Here is a 23,913-nt window from a genome sequence, read left to right on the forward strand (position 1 = left end):
CTTGGAGGAATCTACAGGGACTTCCTCTTCTAGATCTAGAGGAAAGGGGTGGTGGTGAGCAAGTCTGGAGCCACTGGGGCCTTGGAAGAAGGGGTGCGGATCCTGGGGCCAGAGGCCCCCTGCCCCGTGCCCTCACTGCCACTCCTTGGCACCCACCCCCCTCAGTTCTGGAAAGCCCCCGTGACCTTCAATTCAGCGAAATCAGGGAAACTTCGGCCCTGGTCAGCTGGACGCCTCCACCATCCAGAGTGGACAGTTTCAAAGTTTCCTACCAGCTGGCAGACGGAGGTGACACCCTTTTGCCATGTCCTCACCTGCCCTCATTTCTCCTGCTCCCTGCACTCTAACAACCCTGCAGCCCTTCCTTGATTCCCTGGGCAAACTCCCAAGCCTGACATGTTTGCAGGGGAGCCACAGAGCGTGCAGGTGGATGGCCGAGCCCGGACCCAGAAACTCAAGGGGCTGATCCCAGGCTCTCACTACGAGGTGACGGTGGTCTCCGTCCGTGGCTTTGAGGAGAGCGAGCCACTCACAGGCTTCCTCACCACAGGTAGAATGGACTGAGACCCGGGTGGGAGGTAGGGGGAGAATGAAGGGGGGGGGGGGAAAAGGGGGTGAGGCCAGCAGGGCTTGGGAAGGTGAGGGGTGGGGAGAGGAGCAGGGGACAGCTCTGAGCCCCCTCCCTTCTCCCAGTTCCTGACGGCCCCACCCAGCTTCGTGCGCTGAACTTGACGGAGGGATCCGCTCTGCTGCACTGGCAGCCCCCCCAGACCCCTGTGGACACATATGACGTCCGTGTCACAGCCCCAGGGGGTGAGCGAGGCTGAGTCCTCTGGAGAAGACTCGCTGAGGGTGGGGAGAGGGGCTCTGGCAGGGCACGAAGGGGACAGATGCTGATGCTCACCCCCACTCCCAGCCCCCCCACTGCAGGGCTCAACCCCTGGCAGTGCTGTGGACTACCCTCTGGGTGGCCTTGTGCTCCACACCAACTACACGGCGACGGTACGGGGTCTTCGGGGCCCCAACTTCACCTCCCCGGCCAGCATCACCTTCACCACAGGTACGGCCTGTGAGGTGTGCGTGACAGGGGGAGGGAAGGTCCAGGGGAGCTAGGATGGGCCTCGTCTCCATCTTCTGTTCCCACCTTCCCCTCCCAGGGTTGGAGGCCCCCCAAGACTTGGAGGCCAAGGAAGTGACCCCCCGCACGGCCCTGCTCACTTGGACTGAGCCCCAAGTCCCGCCGACTAGCTACCTGCTCAGTTTCAACACCCCTGGTGGACAGACCCAGGTGCCCCCACCCCTCCCTCACTGGCCGACTCCCCTCCCAGGCCCCCCTCCAGGAGGTACTGCCCCCTCCTCTGCTTCTCCCAGTGGGGCTCCACCTCCCTCTCCCCTGACCTGCTCCCTGTGTGTCCCACAGGAGATCCTGCTCCCAGGAGGGGTCACCTCTCACCAGCTCCTGGGCCTCTTTCCCTCCACCCCGTACAGCGTGTGGCTCCGAGCTATGTGGGGCGAGAGCCTCACACCGCCCGTGTCCACCTCCTTCACCACCGGTATTTGGGCACTGGGACCTAAGGTCAGGGGCTGAGCAGGCAGCAGGGGTCTAGGGTTTGGGAAGAGGACTCGGCCCCTCATTCTCCTCTTCTCAGGTGGACTCCGGATTCCCTTCCCTCGGGACTGTGGGGAAGAGATGCAGAACGGAGCCAGCACCTCAAGGGCCACCACCATCTTCCTCAATGGCAACCGCGAGCGGCCCCTGAATGTGTTTTGTGACATGGAGACCGACGGGGGCGGCTGGCTGGTGGGTGGCAGACGGGCCCCCAAGGCTCTGCACGGGGCGGGGGCTGCTGAGTCAGGAGCCGTAGGCTGACGGTGCCTCCACCTGCTTCCCTGCTTCCCAGGTGTTCCAGCGCCGCATGGACGGACAGACTGACTTCTGGAGGGACTGGGAGGACTATGCCCATGGCTTTGGGAACATCTCTGGGGAGTTCTGGCTGGGTCAGTGCCTCACAGGGATTGGGGACCGGGGAAGGGGTGGAGGCCCTGTGGGCACCAGAACCCTGATGAGAGCACTCTCCCTTACCCCAGGCAACGAGGCCCTGCACAGCTTGACAAAAGCTGGCGACTACTCCATGCGCGTGGACCTGCGGGCTGGGGACGAGGCCGTGTTTGCGCAGTACGACTCTTTCCGAGTAGACTCTGCTCCCGAGTACTACCGCCTCCATCTGGAGGGCTACCATGGCACAGCAGGTGAGGGGTGGGCCTGGGGGCCTCGGAAGGTGGGGCAGGGGGAGGGGAGGCCCTCACGGCTCCTTCTACACCTGTGCAGGGGACTCCATGAGCTACCACAGCGGCAGTGTCTTTTCTGCCCGTGATCGAGACCCCAACAACTTGCTCATCTCCTGCGCCGTCTCGTACCGTGGCGCCTGGTGGTACAGGAACTGCCACTATGCCAACCTCAACGGGCTCTATGGGAGCACAGTGGACCACCAGGTGAGGGGCCTGGGAGGCAGCCCAGAGCGGGGAGTGGGTTGGGGCCCAACCTGCTGGGGTGTGGCAGGACAAGTTACCGAGCCGCTTGGCGCCTCAGGGCCCTCATCTGTGAAATGGAAGAATGATGCCAATCTCACCAAGTTATCTGAAGGGGGAAATGAGCACGCTTTATTGGGTGTGAAGGGCCAGCCCAGATTAAGCCTCAGTCTTTGCGGTTGAGGATCATTGAAGCGGGTGGGGGAGAGGAAGGGCGATTGACTTCTGGGAACCATCTCCCCGGAGGGGCGGGGGGGGGGGGGGGGGGCGGAGAAGGGGGTGGTGGCAGCCAATGGGATGTCTGCCTTTGACTCTGTCTCAACAACTCCTTGCCCAGGGGGTGAGCTGGTACTACTGGAAAGGCTTCGAGTTCTCTGTACCCTTCACGGAAATGAAGCTGAGACCAAGAAGCTACCGGCCCCCAGCGGCCCGGGAAGGCTGACCACTGCTCACCTCTCCGGCGCCCCAGTATGACTGCCGAGCACTGAGGGGTCGCGCTGAGAGAAGAGCCAGGGGCCACCTTCACTCTCCAGCCACCGGAGGGAGCCTTCTCCGTCAGCGATCTCACAGCACCATGTTTACAGGGGGGGAGGGAAGGGGTTTGTACGGGAGTAATAAAAGGAGAAACTGAGGCATGTGTCCGGCGTGCATCCTGCCCTGTCACTGGTGCTGGCTTGGCCCCGGGGCCACTGCTCCCCGGGGCTGCAGCCGCACCTGGAAAGGCTGCATTGTGAGGTTGATGCCACGGTGGGACCTGGGTCGCAGAGAGGGCAGCGGGCCCGTGGGGGGCAGCAGCGTGAAGGCGTGGAGCAGCCGCGCCAGCACCACAAAGAGCTCAAGGCGTGCCAGCGGCTCACCCAGGCACACTCGCGCTCCGCAGCCAAAGGCCAGCACTCTCGGGCTGGCGCCTGGGACCAGGAAACGATCTGTGGGCAAAAGGACAGACCCAGGGTTCGGTAGCCGCCGGGACTAGCCTCTGCCACCCCCACGCCACGGGCGACCTCCCCGCCACACACCCGGCCGGAACTCATGTGGCTGCTCCCAGACTGTGTCGTCCAAGTGGGCGCCTTGCAGGTTGGGGATGACAACCGTGCCCTCGGGGATGTCGTAGCCTAAGATGCTGAGGAGAGGGTGGAGTTAGAGACCCGCCACGATTCCCCCTTTCCATCCCATGCATCCTCAGCTCTCGGAAGTCACCTGCTATGCCGCGTGGTGCGGTGAGGCAGGGCCAGGGGCACAACAGGCCGCAGGCGCAGCACTTCAGCGATGGTGGCGGTGAGCAAGGGCAGCCGTGAAGGGTCTTTGAGTGGGACTCGGGAGCCTGAATCCCCAGGGCCCAGTTCACAGTCCAGCTCCTCCTGCAGTCGCTGCTGAATCTGGGAAATGGGAGCAAGCCTGGTGTCTGGGGTCAGAACCTTGTGCTAGCTGACCCACAGCCGCCCGGCCTCCCAGGCTCCGGCCGCTCCCTGAAGCAACCCAGCGGAACCTTCCTGCCAGCTAGGAGAAACCGCCCCCTGGGTGAACAGAGTCTGCGTGGGCGCCCCGGGGGCTGAGTTCCTGTGGCCCCGGCCAGGCTGCCCCCAGGGTGCACCTCAGGGTGGTGAAGCAAGAACGCCACAGCCCAGGAGAGGGTGGTCGCTGTGGTCTCAGTGCCACCAATGAAAAGGTCCACCACAGACATATGCACGTGTCCTTCAAGGAGCCGTCCATGGCCCTTTTCCGCTCTTGGCTTCCCCATCCCTTGGAGCATGTAGTCGGTCATGTCCCTCCACTGGCCTGCCACCATGCTGTCCTGTGGGGGGGAAGGCAAACCAGCCTGAGTGCCTGGCTTGGGGAGAGGAGTCTCAGGGGGGCAACGGGTCCAGGACTGGTGGGACGCCTCGCTCTGGGGCAGTGGTATCCCTGGCTGCGGGCTAGGGGGCAGCCAGGTCCACACAGCGTTCCCACCTTGTGCTGCTTCAGCTGCTTCTCTACAATGCGGTCCCTGTTCTCCAAGGCCTGCTTCAGCCTCCGGAGGCCTGGGTTGGGGAAGAACTGGGGCAGGGAGCAAGAGAGTGGAGCTGCTGGCAAGGAAGCCTGCTCTCCCAGCCCTTCCTCCCAGGACCCAGGGAGTCTGGGCTCCACCTCCTCACCCTGAGAAAGGGAACTATGTCCAAAACTTGGATGGACCAGTGCTCCCAGCTTTTCATCAAATCTTGGACACAGTCATGAAAGGCATGTACTAAGGTGTCCTCCTGCCAAAAAAAAAAAGGGGGGCGGGGGCAATCCTTTCAGTTCAGGACCAGAGAGGACCAGGGAGGGGCTAAGGAAGGGCCCAGGCACATAGGTGAGAGCAAGAGAGCCTTTACCTTGTCTCCAAAGGTGAGGCAACAGATGACACTGCAGGTGAGGAAAGAGAACTCCTTCTGGATGGCCACAGGGGTGCCGGCCTGGGCTCTCATGCGCTGTGGAGAAGGAGCGGGAACTAAACGGGCCACGGAGCTCCAGGGAGAAGTGAAGCCGACCCGGGGTGCCTGTGGGAGTCCAGCCTCACCTCACAGAACTCCTGGGTCAGCTTCTCCACCAGTGGCTCCATGGAGTTGCGGATGCCCAGCAGCAGGGCTGAGCGGGTGAGTTTCTTGTGAGCCTTCCAGAGCAGGGAATAGTCCCCTAGTGAGAGGTCCTGGTAGGGCTGAGATACCAGCTTATCTGCGAGTAGGGGAGGGGTCGAACTGACCAAGGAAGCCACAGGCCTGACCTTTCCTGCCTCCCCCAGCCTGGTACTTCCCTCAAGAAATGCCCCGATGCTTACAGGAGGGCATCTGGGGTCTGCCAGCAAAGTCCACCCATCTCCTGATCATGGCCTCCTCAATGGTCCTCTTAGAGTTCAGCACCACCACATCTGGGGGACAGCCAAAGCAAGATGTCAGCAGGGAGAGGCCCCTACCTCCCCACCGTGGTGGGGCCAGGGAGGAAGCAGACTCACCTTGCAGCCCGAGGCGGAGCCTATAGACAGGGCCCAGTTTCTGAGTCAGACCAAGCAGATAGATGGGAAGGTTGGGCTGCAGCAGGTGTAGGAAGCCTGGGGCAAGAGGTGGGAGGTGGAGGCTTCTGTACTTCCACTTGTTCCACAGCAGGCGGGCGCCGGCCAGCGCGGTCAGCAGCAGCAGCCCAAGGAGTAGCATGGCCAGAGACCCAGGCACAGGCCCTGGCGCGGCCACTTATAGCTTTTGAGGCCCTTCATCCACCTCGCTGCTCGGGCTCTTCTGGGGCCTCCTTGGTCTCCTTCCCCCGGGTCCCTGCCCACTGTCCCACCCACACAGTCTTGGCAAGACACCAGTCGACCTGGCCTTGGAGAGTCCACATTTTAAAGAGCAAGCTTCTCATCCATCAAGGATGGGAAGAAAGGAAGGGAAATGCAACCCTGACCTTTTCTCCCACAGCTGGAATCAGTTTTCTGGCTGCAGGTCAACCAGGCAGAAACATGTAGTCACTCTCTGGCCTGAGCCCTCTCGTCTGGCCTGAGCCCACCACCACCCCACCCTGGACCACGTTACTGCCACGGACTTTGTCTCGGGGAGACAATGGCCGTCCCTCCCTATATGCTGTCCAGGATCGCCTGAGGAACAAAATGAGTTGAAAGTGGTCTGCGTGTTTTTAACTTACAGATGGGGTGGCCACGCGGCCTGCTTTGCCTGGGTCGTCCCAGTGTAATTATTCACTGTGCCGTGTTTCAGCCTCAAAAGTTGAAGAAGATGAAGAATTATGTGGTCCCCCAATTTGGAGCTCTTGCTATGTACTTGATATACTCTTTGGTCGCAAGGAAAAGAGACCAACTAGAGCTGGCTTGAGCCAAAAATAAGAATTATTCTCCAAACACAGTGGTATCTCAGAGAACTGAATGAAGAGCAGGAGAGGGGACCTCACTGGCCTTGGAAGGACAGGGACAGGGGAAGGAAAAGCTGAAGAGAGGGGCCAGCTCCTCACTTGTCGCTCCTCCCTCCTCCTTGTCTGCCGCCCACCCTCTGGTCTCTCTCTGTGGTCCAGCTGTGTGTGACCCCAGGTACAGGCAGAATGGGGCTGCCTTCAGGGTCAGAGGCCACAGGTTATAGGTCCAGCCCCAGGGCGAGGGAGGGTTCCTGGTATGACTGAACGTGCCCCCCATAGATGCCAAAGTCCCCAGGAAGGAACCAGATAGCCACAGCTGGGATCATGGGTCCAGCCCTCTCCTGGAAGCTGTTGCCATAGGGGGTGGGGACCTGGCAGAGCAATCAGGAACACCTTCTTTGAGTGAGGAGGCAGTTGAGGAGCTCAAAGGAGGGGCTTGGGGGAGAGAGCATATCGAAGGGGTGACAGTGCTGAGACGTCAGGGCTGCCTGGGGGGGGGGGGGTGGGAGGTGACCTAAGGCCCAGACCATCCCCCAACTCCCCATCCCTGGCTCTGTAAACTGATCCCAGCACCCAGGACTCATTAGACCTTCTCCCCTCGAGCTTTACTCAGAGCACAGGCTATGTGGCTGGAGACCCTGAGTCGAGACACTGGCTGTGCCACCCGCCAGCTTAAAGAGGTAACTGCAGGAAGTCCTGGTGGAAGAGGCTCAGGCTCAGCCTGGACCCATGCCCAGGACTGGGAGGCAGAAGGCAGGGGTGGGATTCCTAGGGTTGGGCAGGCAGTAATAGCTGCTCCCTTCCTCCTAGTCGACCTCCTGGACCCAGGCTGCATTTTGCCACAACTGCAGCTGAATCCCTGGCTCCCATAAGTGGGTTTATGCCACCCATGCTGACTAGTTTGGGAAGAGAGATCTGATGGGCAACTACAGGGCCATGGGGACAAGAGCCCTAGGAAGCCTCTGAAATCCCAAAGAAGGCCAGAACGTCTCAAAGTTGCATGGAATAGGAGGGGACTCCATTCAAAAGAACAGTGACCTGGAAAGCTGGCATGATTGTGAACAAACCTTCACAAACTGACTTGAGATCTGGTATCTTGAAAGCCTGTTGATGCTTGATCTTGTTCAATGGCATTGTTGCCAGCCCCATCCCTCCACCAGCCCCCACCTCCAAATCCAAGCTTCAGACATAACGGATTACATGCAGTGCCCCCAGTTGTGCCTAGTCCTGCCCCTGGCCTCTGGGCCTTTTATATTCTCTTCCGTCTGCCTCAAATGCCCCTCGTGCAACCCCAGTCTCTTTGCCTGACTCCTCAGCCTTCGGAACCCAACTTACATGTCACTTCCTCCGGGAAGCCTGTCCCTCTTCACTTCTCCCAGATCGGGTCAGATGCCCCAACTGTGTGCCACTTGGGACCATTCAGCTCCCGGGCATCACACACTTCACAGGGGATGGGGACCTGGCACAAGGAAGGTGTGGCAGGGAGTGAGAGGCCCACAAATTGTTGTTGGACGATTGAATGGCAGGCTGCTGAACAGACTCAGCTTCCATCAAAACTGATCTCGGCAGATTTCTCTAGAAGGATTTCTAGGTCGGCCCTGAAGACCCAAGGGGTGCCCCCACACAGGGGGCAGCTAGGCAGGCAGGTGAGAAGGGTTCATCCAGTAAAAGAGCAGTCTCATTAGTGTACTGACATGCATAACACTGGGAAAGTTACCTAATGCCACTGGTAACAAGACCAAACATCAACAGGCTTTCAAGAGACCAGATGTCAGCCAAAAGCGGGAAACCCCAGAACTCCCAACTGCACAAGGGCAGAGTGGGAAACATGTGGCCAGACAGCCATTCATAAGGCAGAAGAGCTGAGGTGTTAAGCTGAGCACAAGCCCTGCGTGAGGCCACAGTGACTGGCTACAGCGGGACAGTGGAGCGCCCCACAGGCACAGCAGAAGAGAGGCCTCGGTGTGGTGCTGGATCCTGTGCAGGCTGATGGGTCACAAGTCTACTCGGGGTGGTCCTATGATGGATTGAGCTCTCAGGGTGTCATCTGGGAGTGTTCAGGGAGAGCTGGATACCCCAAGGGTCATCCAGGCTCTGACAGCCTAAGACCATGCAAATCCTGGCCTGGGCCCCCCTGGAGGGGGGCACTGCAGTCAGTCCTGGAGACACACATTGACACTTTGCCGCCAAAGACCTTTATTGAGTCCCTGGTCCTTCCCAGGGACCACGTCCAGGGGTCCGGGCACAGCAACAATCCAGGCATCACCTTTCCCTGGCTCAGGCTCCTCCTGGGGGAGATGGGAGGGCAGCCCTTACACCTGGCACCCCTGAGAGCCATACACCTCAAGGAAGTCATTGAGCTGGGCGCAGGCTTCCCGATGGCGGGTGCTCCGGCACAGGCGTTCAGAGGGCATCTCCTCAACCCAGCTATTCGAGTCCAGCAGGTACTGGGGGCTGTAGGGGCAAAGGGACGGTCAGCAGGGGTGGGGAGGATAAGCTGGTGGGAGAGGAGAGCATGAAGCGCCTGGCTTCTGTGGGGGCAGGGTCTGGGTGCTGGGGATCTGTTCCCTCATGAGGTGTGAGGAGAGCAAGAGACAGAGGGGCCCGGAGAACTCACTCTCCCTTGAGGTCATAGGTAGCCCCGTCCAGACCCAGGATCAAATATTCTTTCCCAGGTTCCAAGCGAAGGCGGCAGGAGGCTCGAACCAGGAAGTTTCGGGTCTGACCAGCAGTGGCCTTGGTGTCCTTGGCTGAGAGGATAATGTGCATGAGGCTTGTCAGAGGAGAAGAGAAGGTACAGGACAAGCAGGGACCAGGGGCTATGCACGGACCCGTTCATTTTGCCCTCACTGTGCCTAATGGGGAGATACAACTGCTTTCCTATTTATGGACAAGCCCAGAGCTTCTAAGATGCTGAGGGGCTTTGAGCTCAGACTCTGAACTTGAGCTATTCCAAGCAGCCAGGCCGCAAACCCTGACCTCAGCTCCCTAGATCCCCCCAGCCCCACCCGCCCAACTATTCCCTTCATACTGAAGTGCAGGACTTGGCTGATTCTGGTCTCGAAGAGGCGAAAGGCAGCTCTGCCATCTTCTCGGAGGACCTTAACCTGGAAGCCTACAAGGGAGTTCAAGAGACAGGAGCACAGGTTTGTCCCACCTGAGGCCAAGAGGAACAGGCCCAGGCAGAGAGGCCTTGGGTGCGAGGGAAGACTGACCGTACTGCACTCGGGGGTAGTAGCAGGCAAACTTCATTCTGTACCCGGCCTCTTCCTGCAGGCCCCGCTCCAGGGCACGACGCTGTCGAGGACACTTCCCTGGTGTCAAGGGGCCCAGATGAGACAGTGTAGGCCCCAGCCTCGCTGTCTTCCCACCCCCTGCCCCAGGCCCTGGCTCTCACCCTCAGCACACTGGCAGACGTCAGCAGAGCACAATGTGGACAAGAGTTTGCTCTTAGTGGGTGCCCCATAGAAGATAGAACATTTGTGCTCTGGAGAAGAGAGAGGGCAGTTAGAATGTAGGTCCCCCTCACTGCTTCCCCAGTCCCAAGGAGCCACAGGACACCCCTGCCACCCTGCATTGCCCCAGGTCCCAATGTCCCATATGGGGACACCTACTGCAAACCTCCCAAGTGTCTCCCAAGTCCTCACCGGGGTTGTAGTAATCATACAGGGTTGCACTGGCCGGCTGTACTAGCCCCACGGCCACCTCCTGCACAGCTCCAAAGCCCACGCACTCCCGGGAGGTGGGGACCTGGCACAGTGGGGAGGAGCGGTCAGGGGCGCACACGCTGGACCCTGAAGGCCACTGTGCTGCATATCCTTGACCTGTCTCTGGTACTCGTTGGTCTTATCTCCAGTGTCCATCACATTCTATTACCTTCCGGCTGCCAGAACTCTAAGAACTGCTCCCCAAGGTCTCTGCTGACCTCACTGCCAAACAGTGACCTCATTCCAGTCTCCAGTGCCCCTGGCCCCTTGGCAGAGTCCCACATAATGGACATATTCTGCACGAAACTCTCCAAGCTTAAGGTTAGTTTTTAAGGTTTTTAAGGTCATCCCTGGTTCTGACCTCGCCATTCCTGACCATCCCCCTTCTTCCTTCCCAGAGGTGCATTCCCTGGCCCTGGCTCCCCCTGTCCCCTGCACTTCCCTGAGGAGGTCTCAGCCACTCCCTGGCTTTCACCAAACCCTTCCGGGCTGATGATTCCCACACTAAACATTCAGCCTCATTCTTGCATTAGGATTTTTGTGGGACGTATAAGTTCTTCAAATTCACTCTGCCTGCCCCCGAAGCCTACCCACCCTCCTGACAGCCTTGCTTCCTCACCGATGCAACTGGGCCCTCCTTTATCTGTCACCCTAACGGCAGCTGCTGTCACTCTCCCATGCTCCATGACGCTGCAGCTCACAGCTTAGACCCAGACTCCTCTCCTCACGCACACACTGGTCCAGTTCAGCCCCTACCCTGCCCCTTTCCCTCTTGCGCTGGGCTGCCTAGGTCAACTCCTTGCCTAGAAATCTTCCTGGCTCCTCATCTTCGATGGTGTTCAACCAAACTCCTCTGCCTGGCTTCCCAGGCTAACAAGGTCTGTCTTCCCTGACCCACACACACCTGGCTAATGGTGTTACAGTATTGACACAGCTTTTTCACATTTTCCCCAAGAGATTACAGTTGATGTTCAAAAAACACTTGAGGGCACTCAAAGGGTTAATAATTCTTTGTTTTAGCCAAATAATGGCACGAAAAGACAAAAACTCATCCAAGACCAGTATCACTTTACAAAAGAAAATACATTTTAATATCAAAAACAAACCCCAGGGGCGCTGGGGTAGCTCAGTCGGTTGCTTAACCGATTTTGGCTCAGGTCATGGTCTCACTAGGGCTTGGAGATGACAGTGCGGAGCCTGCTTGGGATCCTCTCCTTTCTCTCTGCCCCTCCCTGGCTCTCGTGTGCACATGTGCATTCTCTCTCTCTCTCTCTCTCTCCCTCTCTCTCTCTGTCTCCCTCAAAAATAAATAAACTTTAGGGGCGCCAGGGTGGCTCAGTCAGTTAAGCATCCAACTTTGGTTCAGGTCATGATCTCGCAGTTCATGAGTTTGAGCCCCGCATCGGGCTCTGTGATGACAGCTTGGAGCCTGGAGCCTGCTTTGGATTCTGTGTCTCCCTCTCTCTCTCTCTCTGTTCCTCCCCTGCTTGCACTCTGTCTCTCTCTCAAAAATAAATAAAGGTTTAAAAAAATTAAAATAAATAAACAAACTTTAAAAAACAAAAACAAAACCAGAAAAAACTAGGAAGGTCAACAACAAAAAACAAAGGCAGCCCTCAAGTTGAACCAATTCAGCTTTATGAGCAGCTGACTCTCAAGTCCTTTCCTGCTGACTGGCACTGGCCCCCACGCCGCATTAGGGGCTCAGCCCCATCGCCTACAGGCAACGCAGACTCCCAGGCCTGCCCCTGACTCTGCTCTGGCACACTTTTGTCCTGTCTCCCTGCTCACATCCCAAGTTCTCTCTAAGAGCACTGGCTGCTCATACAGCTGTCTCCTGGGAAACTTCGTAACACATGCTCAGTAAATCTAGTGTGGTCTATTCCCTGTGTCACCTCTCCCTGCTCACCGAGTCAAAGTACAGCAGGACGTGGGGCCCCTCAGTCTCGAAATGACTCACGTATTGGTCAGAGAGGGAGGTCAGCTGTGGGGAAGGAGAGATGGTCACAGGGAGGTGGCCCCGGGCCCTGTACAAGACAGGGCTCAGCAGCTGGAATGGCTTCAGGGATGGAGCAGGGCTCCAGAGGGCACAAGGGGTCCCTCTGGGCAGGTGACCGCACCTTCTCCAGGTCAGCACGCAGGGCACTGAATCCACTCAGCAGGGTGATATCAGCAATGGCCATGCCCGAGAGCCCCACCTTGTCTTTCCGCCTGCAGAGACATGTCCAGGTCCCACTTGCACTGGGTTGCAGATGCCCAGCCCCAGCCTCAGTCCTGCTTCCATCTCTCAGCCCAGCAGTTCCCCCATGTCGGGTGCAGCCCCCAGCACCCACCAGATGCACACGGTGTACTGTACTCTGGACTCCTGTTCATCAGCCACCTTGGGTGCCTCCCGCCGCCGGCGGCTCCGCCGTCTCTCAAACAGCTGCAGGGGTGTCACGGTCTGGGAACCGGTGTATGGCTCATCCTTAGCTGGGAGCTCCTCATACACATAGTCCTCATAGTCCTCATTTGCTTCCACTGCACAGGGATGGCATTGTGGCTTGACCCCTGTCACCAGCCCCCTGAGGGCCCCACAGCCTCCAACCCCAACACTCACTTGTGTATTCGACATGGCCCATGACTGTAACTTCAATCTGAAGATCCTCACAGGTTGTGTTCTTCATGTCCAGGACATTGTAGGTACGAAGGATCTGGCTCGACAAGGAGTGAGAACAGAGGACATTTGGGGCCCAGGCCTTTCTCCAGAGCCACAGCTGGGGCATCTCCTGGGCTGAAGGATTCCAGGCCTTCAGCCCCTCTCACCCCTCCTGACCAGTCCATAAACATGGGAGGCCCGGGAATTGGGTTAGCTGGTGGGTCATGGGGAGCAGGGACCAGTACTCAGGGGCAAGCACTCTACACGGTGCACAGAGGAGGCTGGGATGGAAAGCTCAGGAAAGTCTTCTGGCCAAAGCTTGAAGGAGAAGAATGAATGTGTCACTTGGGGAAAAAGCAGTGTAAGGACACCGAAAGCGAGGAGAACTATGTAGATGAGTGGTTTTGTCTGACCGGGGAGGTGGGCAGGGGTTCGATCGTGTATGTGGAAGAGTCTGACTTTTCTCCAGGGCTAATCTGACTAGTGTTGTCAGGAGGTTGATCTCATGGCAGTGTGGACAATGGATCAGAGGGGTAAGATATGGGGGTAGGGAGAAGTTCCCAAATCATCTTAGCAGAGTCCAGGAAACAAGTGACAAGAGCCCAGGGTGGCAGGGGAGCAGAGGAGGAATTACTGGGACCATAAGGAAGTGCTGGGGCGGGGACACTTAAGATGGCCTCCAGAGTGGCGGCTGGGCTCTTGTGGGGAAGGGGCTCTGTCAGCCAGATGAGGGGCACAGAAGGAAGAAGGGGTTTGGGACGTGCCATGTCTGAGGTGCTGTGGGACACATGGGCCTGTGACTCAGGGGAGCAGCCTGGGTTGAGGTGCTGCGTGTGTGCACCGTCAACACTAAAGGGTAAAAGGAAATAGCAGGTGCCCAGAGAAGGTAGAGACCAGAGTGAGGGAAAATGCCCAGGAAAGAGCAGGGGGGCCACCAACCCTGTGGTGTCTCCCTCTTTCCCCAACCATGATCTCTGCCCTCAGGCCTCCCACTCAAGACCACAGCCCCTCCCTGTTGGGCCCTAGGCATCCAGTGCTGCTGGCTCTCACCTTCAAGGTCCCTTTGCTGTTTCCTCCTATCTTCACGTTAATCTTGCTGCCCAAGGAAAACTTGCAGGAACAGAAAAGGGAAAGGATGTCAGAAAGGCACAAGAGGGCACAACGTTGCTCCAATTTACTTCCTCCCTGAAAACCACCTCTTCTCTTCCACCTCACACTCTCACACATCTTCATGTACAGTCTCACCTCAGCCTCCTAAAAACACTGTTTGGTACCCTCTGCATTTATTAATTTTGAGGTGGGAAAAATGAAGCTCGGAGGTTATGTGACTTTCTCCAGGTCACACTGCAAGTCTTACCACGAGGATATCAGCAAGAGAGGCCATGGGGATTCCACAAGGGGGGAGGTGGGCTGGGGATGGCTTCTGGCCTGGCCGCAGTAGGCCCAGGTGTCATGGCAAGCCAGGTGAGGGAGTGGCTCACCTCCAGCTCCTCCTCTAGGCCCTGAACTTGGTGGTTGTTCAGCTGCAGCTCATGGGACTTGAACCCATTGCGGCCTATGGAGCTGAGAGTCACATTGAGCCCCCTCTCTTCCATGGTGTGGGAAGCAATCCAGTATGCAGACAGAGCATCCAAGGCCATCACCGTGTCCTGGGGAGGTGAACCAGGACTCAGGTACTTGGTCTCAGGGCCACCTACCCCAGAGCCCCAGGGCAGCCCCTACCTGGGTGCTGCGGAATCCCCCTTGGAAGCTGCCCTGGTGAGTAAGCCAGGCTGCAGCATGGTCGGCCGTCTCTGACTTGCCCTCCTGTAGCAGCAGGTGGAGCAGGCTGTAGGCTGTGGTTTCAATCCACAGGGCTGGGGCCTGGGGCAGGGGGTCTGCCGGGCTGTGAGGAGCCAGGGTGGGTGGGACGACATTGCTCTGAGAACCAGTGACTGAGCCCCAGTACACATTATCTGGAAGTGAAGGGAGATCCACAGGTGAATGGGGGCCAGGTCCTTGTTGCCTGGCCCTGTGACGCTCTCTGTGTCGGGCTCTCCGGACTCTACCCCAATTATCTTGCTTATGCTTTCATTCCCTCTTGAGGTGTTCATTCAATTTCTCCCTTTGGGCACACTCAGGGGTCCCTGGCTCATTGCCAAAACTTGACTCACCTCCAGTCTTCTGGGCCATGGCCATGAGATTGTTGTGGGCAACACGCCGCAAGTCCTCGGGAGCCTTGGTGAGAGTCAGGGCGTAGGCAGTGATGGCAGCTGCATGGGCCCCCAGGATCCCAGCACTTGCTCTCTCTCCCAAGAAAGTATTTGCTTTTGAGATGGAGGTTTGCTAGGAGAAAGTGGGAAGGCAGGTCACAGAGCTGGACACCTGGGTTCCTGAAGAGAAAGGGAGAGAGCTGGGGAACAGGAAAGGGCAGACCCCTAGGTGCTCTTACCACTTTCTGCTTCAGCTGCTCTGCGTTGTCGTCCTGGAAGACGGCCAGCCCATGCTGAAGGGCGATGACCACAAAGGCCGTGAGTGCTACAGTCTCATCATCTCCCACCAAGCCCCCCTAGTTGAAAGGGGTAGAAAAGGAGATGTCAACTAGGAGCAGGGAGGGGCAAGGAGAGTCCTCCCACCTAGGCTCCTCTGTCCAAACTCCCAGCCCCGAACCTGCATGGCCCTGTGTATGACCGGGTGGGGGTCCTGGAATGAACCGTCAGCCTGCTGCTGGGACAGCAGCCACCTGGCCGTCTCCTGCAGCTTTTCAGGTGAGCCACCCACCTGCTCCTGAGCCAAACTCAGTACCTTCAGCACAAAAGCCGTGAGCCTAGAGGGGAGGAAGGGATAGTGGGGAATAGTGACTGGTCCCTGTAGGGGACACATCCCCATTCCCTCAGACACCTGGTTATTCACCCTCCCAGGGTACCTGGCTCTGCCCCCACCAGCCCCAGCCCCTCTCTGAGACCCAGAAACACTCTCCCAACCTCACCAGGTGCTGCTGTCCCGTTGTATCCAAGCCCCATAGGAGCCATCTGTCTTCCGAAACTGTTGGATCCGCATGTAGCCTTGGAGAGGAGAGGCAGCTGCTGAGGCGACACTCACTCTCCCACTGTATGTGCCTGAGGCCACACTCCCCATTCCCACCAGGTGCCTCCCTTCTTCTCCCCTCTAGCCACTTGGGTTGCCCCTCTTCCTTTAACTGCCTTCTCTCAGCCCCATGCCTGCTTGCCCCTGTGCCCAGAACCTTTCTGGATCAGATCCACAGCATGGTCCTTGGTCTCGGGGGGCAGTGTGCTCCACTGCTCTGTCTTGTCCAGGTAGCGGGAAGCGGCCAGTGTTGGAGCCAAGAGGATCATGGTTTGTTCCCCACAGCCGGTGGGAACTCTCAGGAGGGAGGCAAGGCCTCCTGGCGACAAGGCCCCTTTAGAGCCCAAAGTGTCCAATGGATCTGAGGCTATAGGGGAGGTGGAGGGTTAAGGATCAGAGAGCAGGTCTGGGAACCCATTGGGATCATGGGATCAAACAGGGGTCTGTGGGTTTCACATGAATCTGAGGGTGCTCCCGGGAAGAGACTGGAGGACAGCTCCCACCTGTAACCCTGACAAAGCTGCTGAAATCTCCATCAGGAATGATATTGGGATCAGAGTTGCCAGGAATCTCCAAGGTCCGGCCTCGGTGGTCTGTGGAGATGGGGGAAGTTGGCAGTCTGTTTTGCTGCCCATACCGCCCCCCACCCCGCCCCCACCACCTACAACCCCATTAAGACACTAATGGCTGGAGGCAGGGGGCTGCTCACCCAGGGGATTGAGTTCATAGACCATCTCCTCCGTGTGGATGGCCCCTTCCTTCTGTCTCAGGGAAAACATAGCTGTGAGAGGTCACATAGTACCACAGCCTGCCCTTCCCAGGGCATACTCCCCAGGACTTAGAGTTTGAACTTCAGGGACAGAGTTGAATCAGAATCGTAGAAGATGTAAACAGACCAAGGCATTGGGTTTGGGTGTTGGGTCTCTGGCCTAGCCAGCAGAGAGGGCGCAGGGGTGTGGGGGTATAAATCTGGGAGCCTGGGGACCTGGATTCAGGTGCTCCACTCACCTGAATTTGTAGAACCTTAGACACTGCATCCCCCACAGGGAACTCCAAGGACCCTCGAGCCACCACCTTCAGGGACACAGCAGCAGCTGCCATGGGCACCACAGAGAAGCCAACAGGCCGGGCAGAGCTCGCAGGTACCAGTACACTCTGGGCCAGCCCTCCCCCTCCAGCCAGGCACAGCCCCTCCACTGGGGTCACATGGACGCTCACCTGGGTGCAGGAAGACAGGGATGGCCAGAGCCTCAGCCCAGTTAGGCTCCTCACCCTTCACCTACCCCAGCTCCCACCCACTCCCCTGTGTGCTCAGGCTCCTGCAAGGCCTCACGGTCAGATTTTTATCCAGGTAGTTGTAGAGGACAGGTCGCAGCTCAAGCTGCTCAAAGCGGCGGACAGAGAGGGGCAGGCGGAGGTGCAGGTGGAATTCACGGAACACTCGGAGCTGGGCCGGTGTAGCCACACACAGGCCTGAAGGACAAGGCAGGGAGGGATGGAAGAGGGGGCAGAGACCAGAGGCAGGGGGCACCATGGCTGCAGGGCCCCAGGCAGGAGGGGCAGGGGATGACCCAGATCTGCCCCCCACCTGCCGCCACACTCTAGCCTCCCAGCCCCAGTGCACGCCAACACAGACTTCTCCAGCATTCTGCCCCGAGTCCTATACTAAGAGCAAAGGGCTGAGTGGGGAGCCTAGGCTGGAGGGAGACAGAAGCAGGAGGCCTGAGGTCCAGGCAGGGCAATCTCACCTGTGCTTGCAGACAAGCTCACACCATGGATCTCCCATGTGGTCAGAGAGTCAGGAAGCACCTGTGACAATCTGTGGTGGGAAAGGAGAGAAGCCCTGTCACACCCTAGGCTGGCTGCAAACACAGCGCAGAGATAAGGCCAGGCCCACCGCACCCCCTCACTGGTAGAAGCGGTCCACTGTTTCCACTCTCCAGAGCCAGTTCTCTGGGAAGAAGCTACGCACAGCAATGTCATCTTCATCGATCAGGTCCTCCTCCTGCAGGGCCTCTAGGGCTAGGGAACCACAGTGGAGGGGAATGAGGAGGGGACCATTCTGCCCTTCCAGGTGCTCCTTGCTGTCCCCCAGCCCCACCCAGAGCCTCACCTCGGGCAAGGCCCCCCTGGCTCCTGGACTGGGACTTCTTGCGCAGGCTCTCCGCAAACTGGCAGCAGGACAGGAAGGGCTCCTGGCAGCCTGGCTGCCGCACACGAGCCGCCCGCTGCTCACAGGAGCGTATCATGGGCAACCGTGTCAGCCCATCCTGGCAGCAGCGCCTGGCTTCCTGGGAAGCATACTCGCCCACTGCAGGGCCAGGTGAGGGTAAACATGGGGGAACCGGAAGGAGATACATCCCATTCCCCACCCTGACCTCCAGATACACAAGGACTCACCCTGAGAGATCAGGAACTCAAACGAGGCCAGTGGAGAGGGCCTCCATCCACATTCAACCCCAGAACTCAGGTCTCTGGACCCAAATACCATATACAGGCTCACTCAGTAGCAGAGCAGCCAAGAGGCAGTACCCCCTCACCCTGACCCTTGGGCCCAAGTGGAGAGCTACATAGGCACCCACAACTCACGCTTCTCATGAATCGCCTTTTGGAAGTTCACGTTTCTCTTTTTCCGGGTTTTCTTCTCCTTGGGACAGCTCATACCTGGTAGAAAGCAGAAGTGCAGCCAAGAGTAGGGTGTATGGCCTCTCACCTCCCCTCCCTGCCCCCTTTCACTGGCCCAGCCCATCCTGCCAATCCTCTTCCCATTTTACACCCTCAGACCCCTCCTCCTTCCTGATTTCCCTACCACCCAACTCCCCCTTCCTCCTCTGTTCTCACTCTTTCTGACTGAGGTCAATACGTCTCCATCAGAAAAGGCCAGACCAGCTGCCTCAAACACCTGACGGGCATTGTCCCCACCTCCAGGACCACAGCCAAGGTCATAGCTGTTCATAACTTCGAAGACCTGGCAAGAAAAGGCCAGGATGTTGCAGACAAGTTGAGGGGCCAGATTGGCGCTCGGCTTCAGGTGAGAAGGCAGGGTATGAGCAACCGTGAAAGACATACAGAGAGTAGGGAAATAGAGACCACAAGGGGCTGGGCTTGAGGGAAGACTGGGGGTAGTCCGTGGGGAGCTTGAGTGAGATCTAGGGGCTGGGACCAGGGCTCAGGGCTCAGGACAGCAGGAGAATGAGCCACAGAGAGGAGGGAAGGCTGGGGAGAACAGAGGGTCTTGACAAACCTTGCCCATGTTGAGGGGTTTGTGGGACCTCCCACCCACAGCATACAAAGCCATGTCCACAGCTCCCAGTGCCACCAGGGCTGGAGAATCTGTTTGCAACTGGAGCTTTACAGGCTCCCCAGGATGATATGTCTTGCTGCTGTCCACATTCAGCTCCAGCTGGCAGAGGCAGGAGGTAGGGGGCAGTCAGAGTGGGGAGAGCTTCTTCATTCCCTCTTCTTTCTCTCTTAACCCCCTAACACACAGACACACCACCTCTCCCAATGCCAGTTACCTTGCCCTCACAGGCCCCGGCCTGGACGTCCACTCGAAGGGAGTTGGCCACTGGGATGCCCCCATGATAGTAGAAGGCCACAAGGTAGAAGGAGGGTACCAAGTGACGGTCCACAAACACAGAGACTGAGGTCAGTTCCCCTCTGGGCTCTCGATTCACAGACACGATCCGGCCCCGGGATAGGATCTGGGTCAAGAATTGTTTCCTCTTCACTGCACATCCCCAACCCTGAAACCATTCCCTCCAACCCCAAGGGTTCTTTCTTGCCTAAGATCCTCCCTGCACCACCCCCCCTCTCGACAACCCAGCTTATGCACACCATGTAGTAGTAATGAGAGAAGCTGTCCCCACTGATGCCCACAGCTTGCAGATTCAGGTTGACAGTGTCCCCGACACGAGGGGGTCGAGGATCTGGCCGCACAATGGACAGGAATGGGGAGCCTGAGTGTGGGGCTCTCACAGCAAACCTGCCTATGGCTGGATGAGGGGAGCCTGCAGACACCTGGAAAGAAGAGCAGGGCAGGCATAGGGTCAGTGGCAAGGACCCGGTACCCAGCTCCTTCCCCCAGCCTGGGACATGGATTCTTAGAAAGCCAGCCAGCCAGCCAGCCTTTATTTCCTTCTGCTACCCTGTCTCACGAGTGGGAGTCCTACCAAGAGCTGCACTCCTGAGATGGTCGGAGAGGTAGCAATGGGAATAATGACTTGGCCGCTCCCATCTGTGTTTCGTTCAAAGTCCTGGAGTCTAGAAGCAGATCCAGAAGACAACGTGGCAGAAACTTTGACAGGAACACCAGAAGCTGGGGAGCCAGACATGTCTCGGACCAGGGCCTAGGTGAGTGAGGGTGGGACAGGCAAAGGAGAGTGGCCAGTGAGGCCGTGTGCCCTCCTGGCAACATCCCCTCCCCCGACTCATCCTCCCCTTCCAGATGAAACCTGCAGCAGAAAGGGGGCCCCAGGCACGAGGTGTCGCTTAGTCTTGCTAAGATCCAAGGAGAAGGGAGATGACACAAAACGCCAAGATGTGAGCTCTGCTTCCTCCATCTCTCCCCCTGCAAGACAGAGGTGGAAGACAGAAAGCCATAGCCAAGGAGAGAGAAACAGGAGAGCAAGGGGGAACACAGCTCAAGTGTTTCCTGCCCACCAGACGGTGAACCCCTTAGGGCACAGGTCATCTTATATTCATCTCTGTTTGCAGAAGCCAACACAGGACCCAGCACACAGATAGTGTTACTATATGTCTGCTGGCTGGCTGGAGGGATGGATGGAGGGAGGGAGGGAAGGAAGGAAGTATGGAAGGATGAGTGAAAAAAGGGGGGGGGAAGACATCTTCTCCCAAAACCACCCAGAAACACAGCTGGGGAAAGACAGTCTCCTGGATCTTCCCTGGCTTTGGGTATAAGACAAGGGTAAGAGGAACAGAGGATGGTGTCGATGCTGGAGAACAGAGGGTCAGCTCAGAGGTCAGAGGCAAGGGTCTGGGATCATAATCAGGGAAACCTCTCACCTGGAGACTCAATGATGGCAGCTGCAACATAGAGGCGCAGCCCCGGGAGGTCAGCAACATTAACCTTAAGCTTCTCAAGGGCACCCTGAACCTCAGCCTTTGAGAGGGAAATATGGCACTGGCCATCTACCAGCTGAGGCAAAGAAGAAAACAGGGTATGGGTGCGATTTGTCTCCCACTTCACCTCCCCCACACCCTCCTCACCTTCCCCACACCCCCACCCTCCTTCCTACCTTGGTCTGACTCTCCAGCCCCCGAAGGAAAGTCTTATCACCATCCTCACCCAGGAGCCCGAAGCGCACATATGCCACCCCTTGCACTGGCTTCCCATAGATGTACCTGCCACCACAGAGAGATCAAGAAGTTAGGTCTAAGAAATAAGGGCAATGTCTGCGGTGGGGAGGGGGGCACGCTGAGGCAAGGGGGAGGCAGGGCTTCACAGTTCCTTCATATTGAGTGGCGAGCCGTGGGTGCCCCACGTGGGGGATGGGAGAGTTACCTGGCCTGGACGTCTAATTGGATTTCATCAAGAAAGCCAGGCGTTGTCAGGATGTAGGGCTTTCCGGGAACAATCTTCACCTCAAAGTTGGGAAGGACTGACCCGGGGTGAAGGGGTGGCAGGTCAGACTCTAGCAAAAGGACCCTTCAAAGACGTCCCTCCCCTCAGGGCTGTGGTACCCATACCTCCCTGCTCCTGCCCTGCCCCCACCACCTCTCCTTCTATCCATATCTCCTTTAGGAAAAGAGCTGCCCGTCCCTCGTGTCTCCAGCTCTTACCATACTTCTTCACCTCAAACTGGGTGCTGCTGTTAGATTCTCGGCTGTCTGAGAACCGGGCTGAGATCTTCCATGTCCCTGGCCTACAAGTGGGAGAGGGACTCAGCCCACTTGTGCAAGAGGCACACAGACAGCCAGAGGCCTGGCTCCCGGGAGGAGGACTGACTGGCAGGGGGTGGGGGGGAACCCGAACTGGGGGATGTGGGGGAGAACTCGAGGTCTGACTGGGCACTGGAGGGGGACAGCCAAGGGAAATAGGAATGGGAGGGGCCATCTCCAGGTCGGGGGAGCTCACTCTGAGATATCGGGAATCACAAAGTCATCCTGGAAGAGGGAGGAGGGAGTGTACACTTCCTTCTTCCGCACAAGGAGGCCATGAGAGTTCTGCAATGGGAGAAGTGGTTATGAGAGGGAGGTCAGATTAGCAGCCCTGCTGAACAGAAGGTCAGAGGTCAGGGTCTCACCTCTACTGTAACCGTAAGAGTGTCAGTGGATGGGCGCATGTTCTGATCCAGAGCAAAGACTCGGTACCGAACTAGGAGATGAAGGCAAGAGGTGAGCAGGAATCCATTTGCAAAGGGTGGGTCCGGCCCCCATTGCTTCCAGGGATTGAGGGGAAGGACAACAAATATTTGCTAAGCAGCCTTCCTGTGCGGCATGATCAGGCTATCTCACTTACAGGGTGTCAAACGTGTCTTGAGCAGACTGGGTGACAAAGGTAGAGGCCCTGGAGCTCAGACTCACCCCGCTGGCCAGGGTTATAAACGGGCTGGTCAGTCTGCAGAAAGAGATGCCCTCGGCGAGAGGAGAAACGCAGGTTGACACCCTGAATGTCTGTATTTCTGGACAGATAATTCTTCAGCCACGGTGACTTGGCCACTAGCTGGACCTCAGGGCCACCAAGGAGGAGGTGGAGGCCACAGCTTTCTGCATCTTTCAGGGAGACCTGTCAGGAGACAGAGAGGGAGCAGATCACAGAGCAGAAGGAAAAAGCCAGAGTCCGAGATAGAAACAGGAAAGGCAACAGTGTGGAGATGGGGGGAGAAGAGGAGGGGAGGGAGGCTAGTGAGAAGGCAAAAGCACTTATAAGACAGAGGCGGGGACATCTGGGTGGCTCAGTGGGTTAAGCCTCAGACTTCGGCTCAGGTCATGATCTTGAGGTTCGTGGGCTTGAGCCCCAAGTCAGGCTCTGTGCTTACAGCTCAGAACCAGGAGCCTGCTTTGGATTCTGTGTCTCCCTCTCTCTCTCTGCTCCTCCCCCACTTGTGCGCGCGCTCTCTCTCTCTCTCTTCTCTCTCCCCCTCTCTCTCTCTCTCTCTCAAAAATAAATAAGTAAATGTTAAAAAAAGAAGAAGAAGAAGACAGAAGGGAACAGGGTGACAGGGTGGGAAGTGCTAAGAAGCAGTAGAAGGGAGTGGAGTCCAGTTACCTGGAGGCTAAGGAGCACAAAGTCTTTTTCTGAGCTGAGGGTGAAGTCCACCTGTGGGGAGCAGAGTGCTTTCAAGCCGGATGGGTTTCTCAGGAACACTGATCCTGTCACTACCTGTCCCCGGGGAGCATCCTGGAGCTGTAGCCCCACTGATAGAGGAACCCCCAGGTGAACCACAGAAGGAGAAAACAGGAGCAACCTAGGGAGAACAGGAAGGGGTCAGCATTCAGTGACACTCGGGCCCCTCCACCCCTCACTCCACAATTAGGTCCCCCACGCCTGCTCTCCCATCACCAGCCCTGTCCCACTCAAGCACTACAGTGTTCTTCCTCCAGGACCTGGGCTTCTGCAGAGACAAGGCGAAGAAGTTGGACATCCAGATCAGCCCCCAGAGGAGCCTCATGGCTGGAAGATCCAAGAGAGATGAGACCCGTCTGTCTGCCTGCTCCTTTCTAGTCAGCCCAGAGCTTGGAGCAGATTTGACTCTGGACCTTGCTGCTCCCCTGGCCAAACTAAGCTGGGAAACCATGTGACAGGCAAGAAATGCAACTGGCCCTAGGCCCAGTATTTGGAGCGGGTAGGGCACACACCCCGGGCACCTGGGTCTCTGAGAGAATCTGAGGAAATCCTGGCTTGGAGTTACATATTGTCCTTCCCTGTTAACCCCTCTCACCCCAGAGCCCTGGGCAGCCCCCCTACTGCATGTATCTGTGTACATGTATATATAGAGATGGTCCAGTAGGCATGGGTAGAGTAGAGACCAATGCGGCTCAGCACGAGGGGGCACAAGACACTTCTCTCATACCACAACCCCCACAAAACCTGAATGACACCAGGCCTTTGCTTTGTGTAGGCCTTAACAGAAATTCTGTGGT

General features: G+C 57.8%; 3 protein-coding genes across 13 annotated transcripts in view; 1 reads left to right on the forward strand and 2 right to left on the reverse strand.

Moving 5' to 3' along the window:
• Positions 1-3,009, forward strand: part of TNXB (tenascin XB) — a 62,407-nt gene extending 59,398 nt beyond the window's left edge. For 9 of the 10 annotated variants that reach the window (XM_053223005.1, XM_053223007.1, XM_053223009.1 and 6 more), the window contains 11 exons: positions 166-288; positions 407-550; positions 694-813; positions 917-1,060; positions 1,158-1,288; positions 1,421-1,553; positions 1,650-1,801; positions 1,902-1,998; positions 2,089-2,250; positions 2,330-2,493; positions 2,867-3,009. In XM_053223005.1, the coding sequence (XP_053078980.1) occupies positions 166-288; positions 407-550; positions 694-813; positions 917-1,060; positions 1,158-1,288; positions 1,421-1,553; positions 1,650-1,801; positions 1,902-1,998; positions 2,089-2,250; positions 2,330-2,493; positions 2,867-2,971 (1,475 nt within the window). In that variant the 3' untranslated portion in view covers positions 2,972-3,009. The remainder of the gene's footprint in view (positions 1-165; positions 289-406; positions 551-693; positions 814-916; positions 1,061-1,157; positions 1,289-1,420; positions 1,554-1,649; positions 1,802-1,901; positions 1,999-2,088; positions 2,251-2,329; positions 2,494-2,866) is intronic. The other variant, XM_053223002.1, reaches the window with a different exon arrangement.
• LOC106983476 (steroid 21-hydroxylase) lies at positions 2,635-8,418 on the reverse strand. Of its 2 annotated transcripts, none has more exons than XM_027058082.2 (10): positions 5,495-8,418; positions 5,321-5,410; positions 5,063-5,217; positions 4,878-4,973; positions 4,662-4,763; positions 4,477-4,563; positions 4,121-4,321; positions 3,727-3,905; positions 3,546-3,649; positions 2,635-3,455 (listed from the first exon to the last, which is right to left on the reverse strand). In XM_027058082.2, the coding sequence occupies exons 1-10, from the start codon at positions 5,691-5,693 to the stop codon at positions 3,190-3,192; spliced, it is 1,479 nt and encodes a 492-aa protein (XP_026913883.1). In that variant the 5' UTR covers positions 5,694-8,418; the 3' UTR covers positions 2,635-3,189. The 2 variants fall into 2 exon arrangements, with proteins under 2 accessions (XP_026913883.1, XP_026913884.1); XM_027058083.2 differs by having other exon boundaries at positions 5,063-5,240; positions 5,495-5,635.
• A 150-nt stretch (positions 8,419-8,568) lies between these two features.
• LOC106983498 (complement C4-A-like) lies at positions 8,569-23,534 on the reverse strand. The gene is made up of 41 exons (XM_027058084.2): positions 23,377-23,534; positions 23,039-23,237; positions 22,354-22,555; positions 22,074-22,144; positions 21,905-21,993; positions 21,610-21,692; positions 21,332-21,428; positions 21,066-21,171; positions 20,833-20,965; positions 20,262-20,377; positions 19,980-20,156; positions 19,645-19,827; positions 19,326-19,511; positions 19,052-19,210; positions 18,649-18,775; positions 18,397-18,471; positions 17,921-18,118; positions 17,718-17,829; positions 17,556-17,626; positions 17,141-17,280; positions 16,816-17,025; positions 16,517-16,568; positions 16,311-16,400; positions 15,965-16,174; positions 15,710-15,785; positions 15,391-15,547; positions 15,173-15,289; positions 14,895-15,066; positions 14,464-14,696; positions 14,223-14,390; positions 13,792-13,851; positions 12,703-12,796; positions 12,437-12,623; positions 12,224-12,314; positions 12,013-12,087; positions 10,044-10,146; positions 9,794-9,883; positions 9,612-9,710; positions 9,428-9,511; positions 9,014-9,146; positions 8,569-8,850 (listed from the first exon to the last, which is right to left on the reverse strand). Exons 1-41 carry the CDS (start codon positions 23,439-23,441, stop codon positions 8,709-8,711), a joined length of 5,232 nt encoding a protein of 1,743 aa, XP_026913885.2. The 5' UTR covers positions 23,442-23,534; the 3' UTR covers positions 8,569-8,708.
• Positions 23,535-23,913: the final 379 nt, after the last annotated feature.

This window comes from Acinonyx jubatus, chromosome B2, assembly GCF_027475565.1.
Source record: "Acinonyx jubatus isolate Ajub_Pintada_27869175 chromosome B2, VMU_Ajub_asm_v1.0, whole genome shotgun sequence".
Taxonomy (NCBI): domain Eukaryota; kingdom Metazoa; phylum Chordata; class Mammalia; order Carnivora; family Felidae; genus Acinonyx; species Acinonyx jubatus.

Bases quoted from the DNA above. Each gene is read 5' to 3' on its own strand.
- LOC106983476 (XM_027058082.2), bottom strand. From the start codon at position 5,693: ATGCTACTCCTTGGGCTGCTGCTGCTGACCGCGCTGGCCGGCGCCCGC. The intron at 4,764-4,877 runs GTAAAGGCTCTC...TTTTTTTGGCAG, and splicing joins GCCTCACCTTTGGAGACAAG to GAGGACACCTTAGTACATGC. The intron at 3,906-4,120 runs GTGCACCCTGGG...CCCATTTCCCAG, and splicing joins TCTTGCTTCACCACCCTGAG to ATTCAGCAGCGACTGCAGGA.
- LOC106983498 (XM_027058084.2), bottom strand. From the start codon at position 23,441: ATGAGGCTCCTCTGGGGGCTGATCTGGATGTCCAACTTCTTCGCCTTG. The intron at 16,175-16,310 runs GTGGGAGCTGTC...CCTCCCCTATAG, and splicing joins CAGCTTTGTCAGGGTTACAG to CCTCAGATCCATTGGACACT. The intron at 15,548-15,709 runs GTGAGGTTGGGA...CCTCCCCTCTAG, and splicing joins CAACGGGACAGCAGCACCTG to GCTCACGGCTTTTGTGCTGA.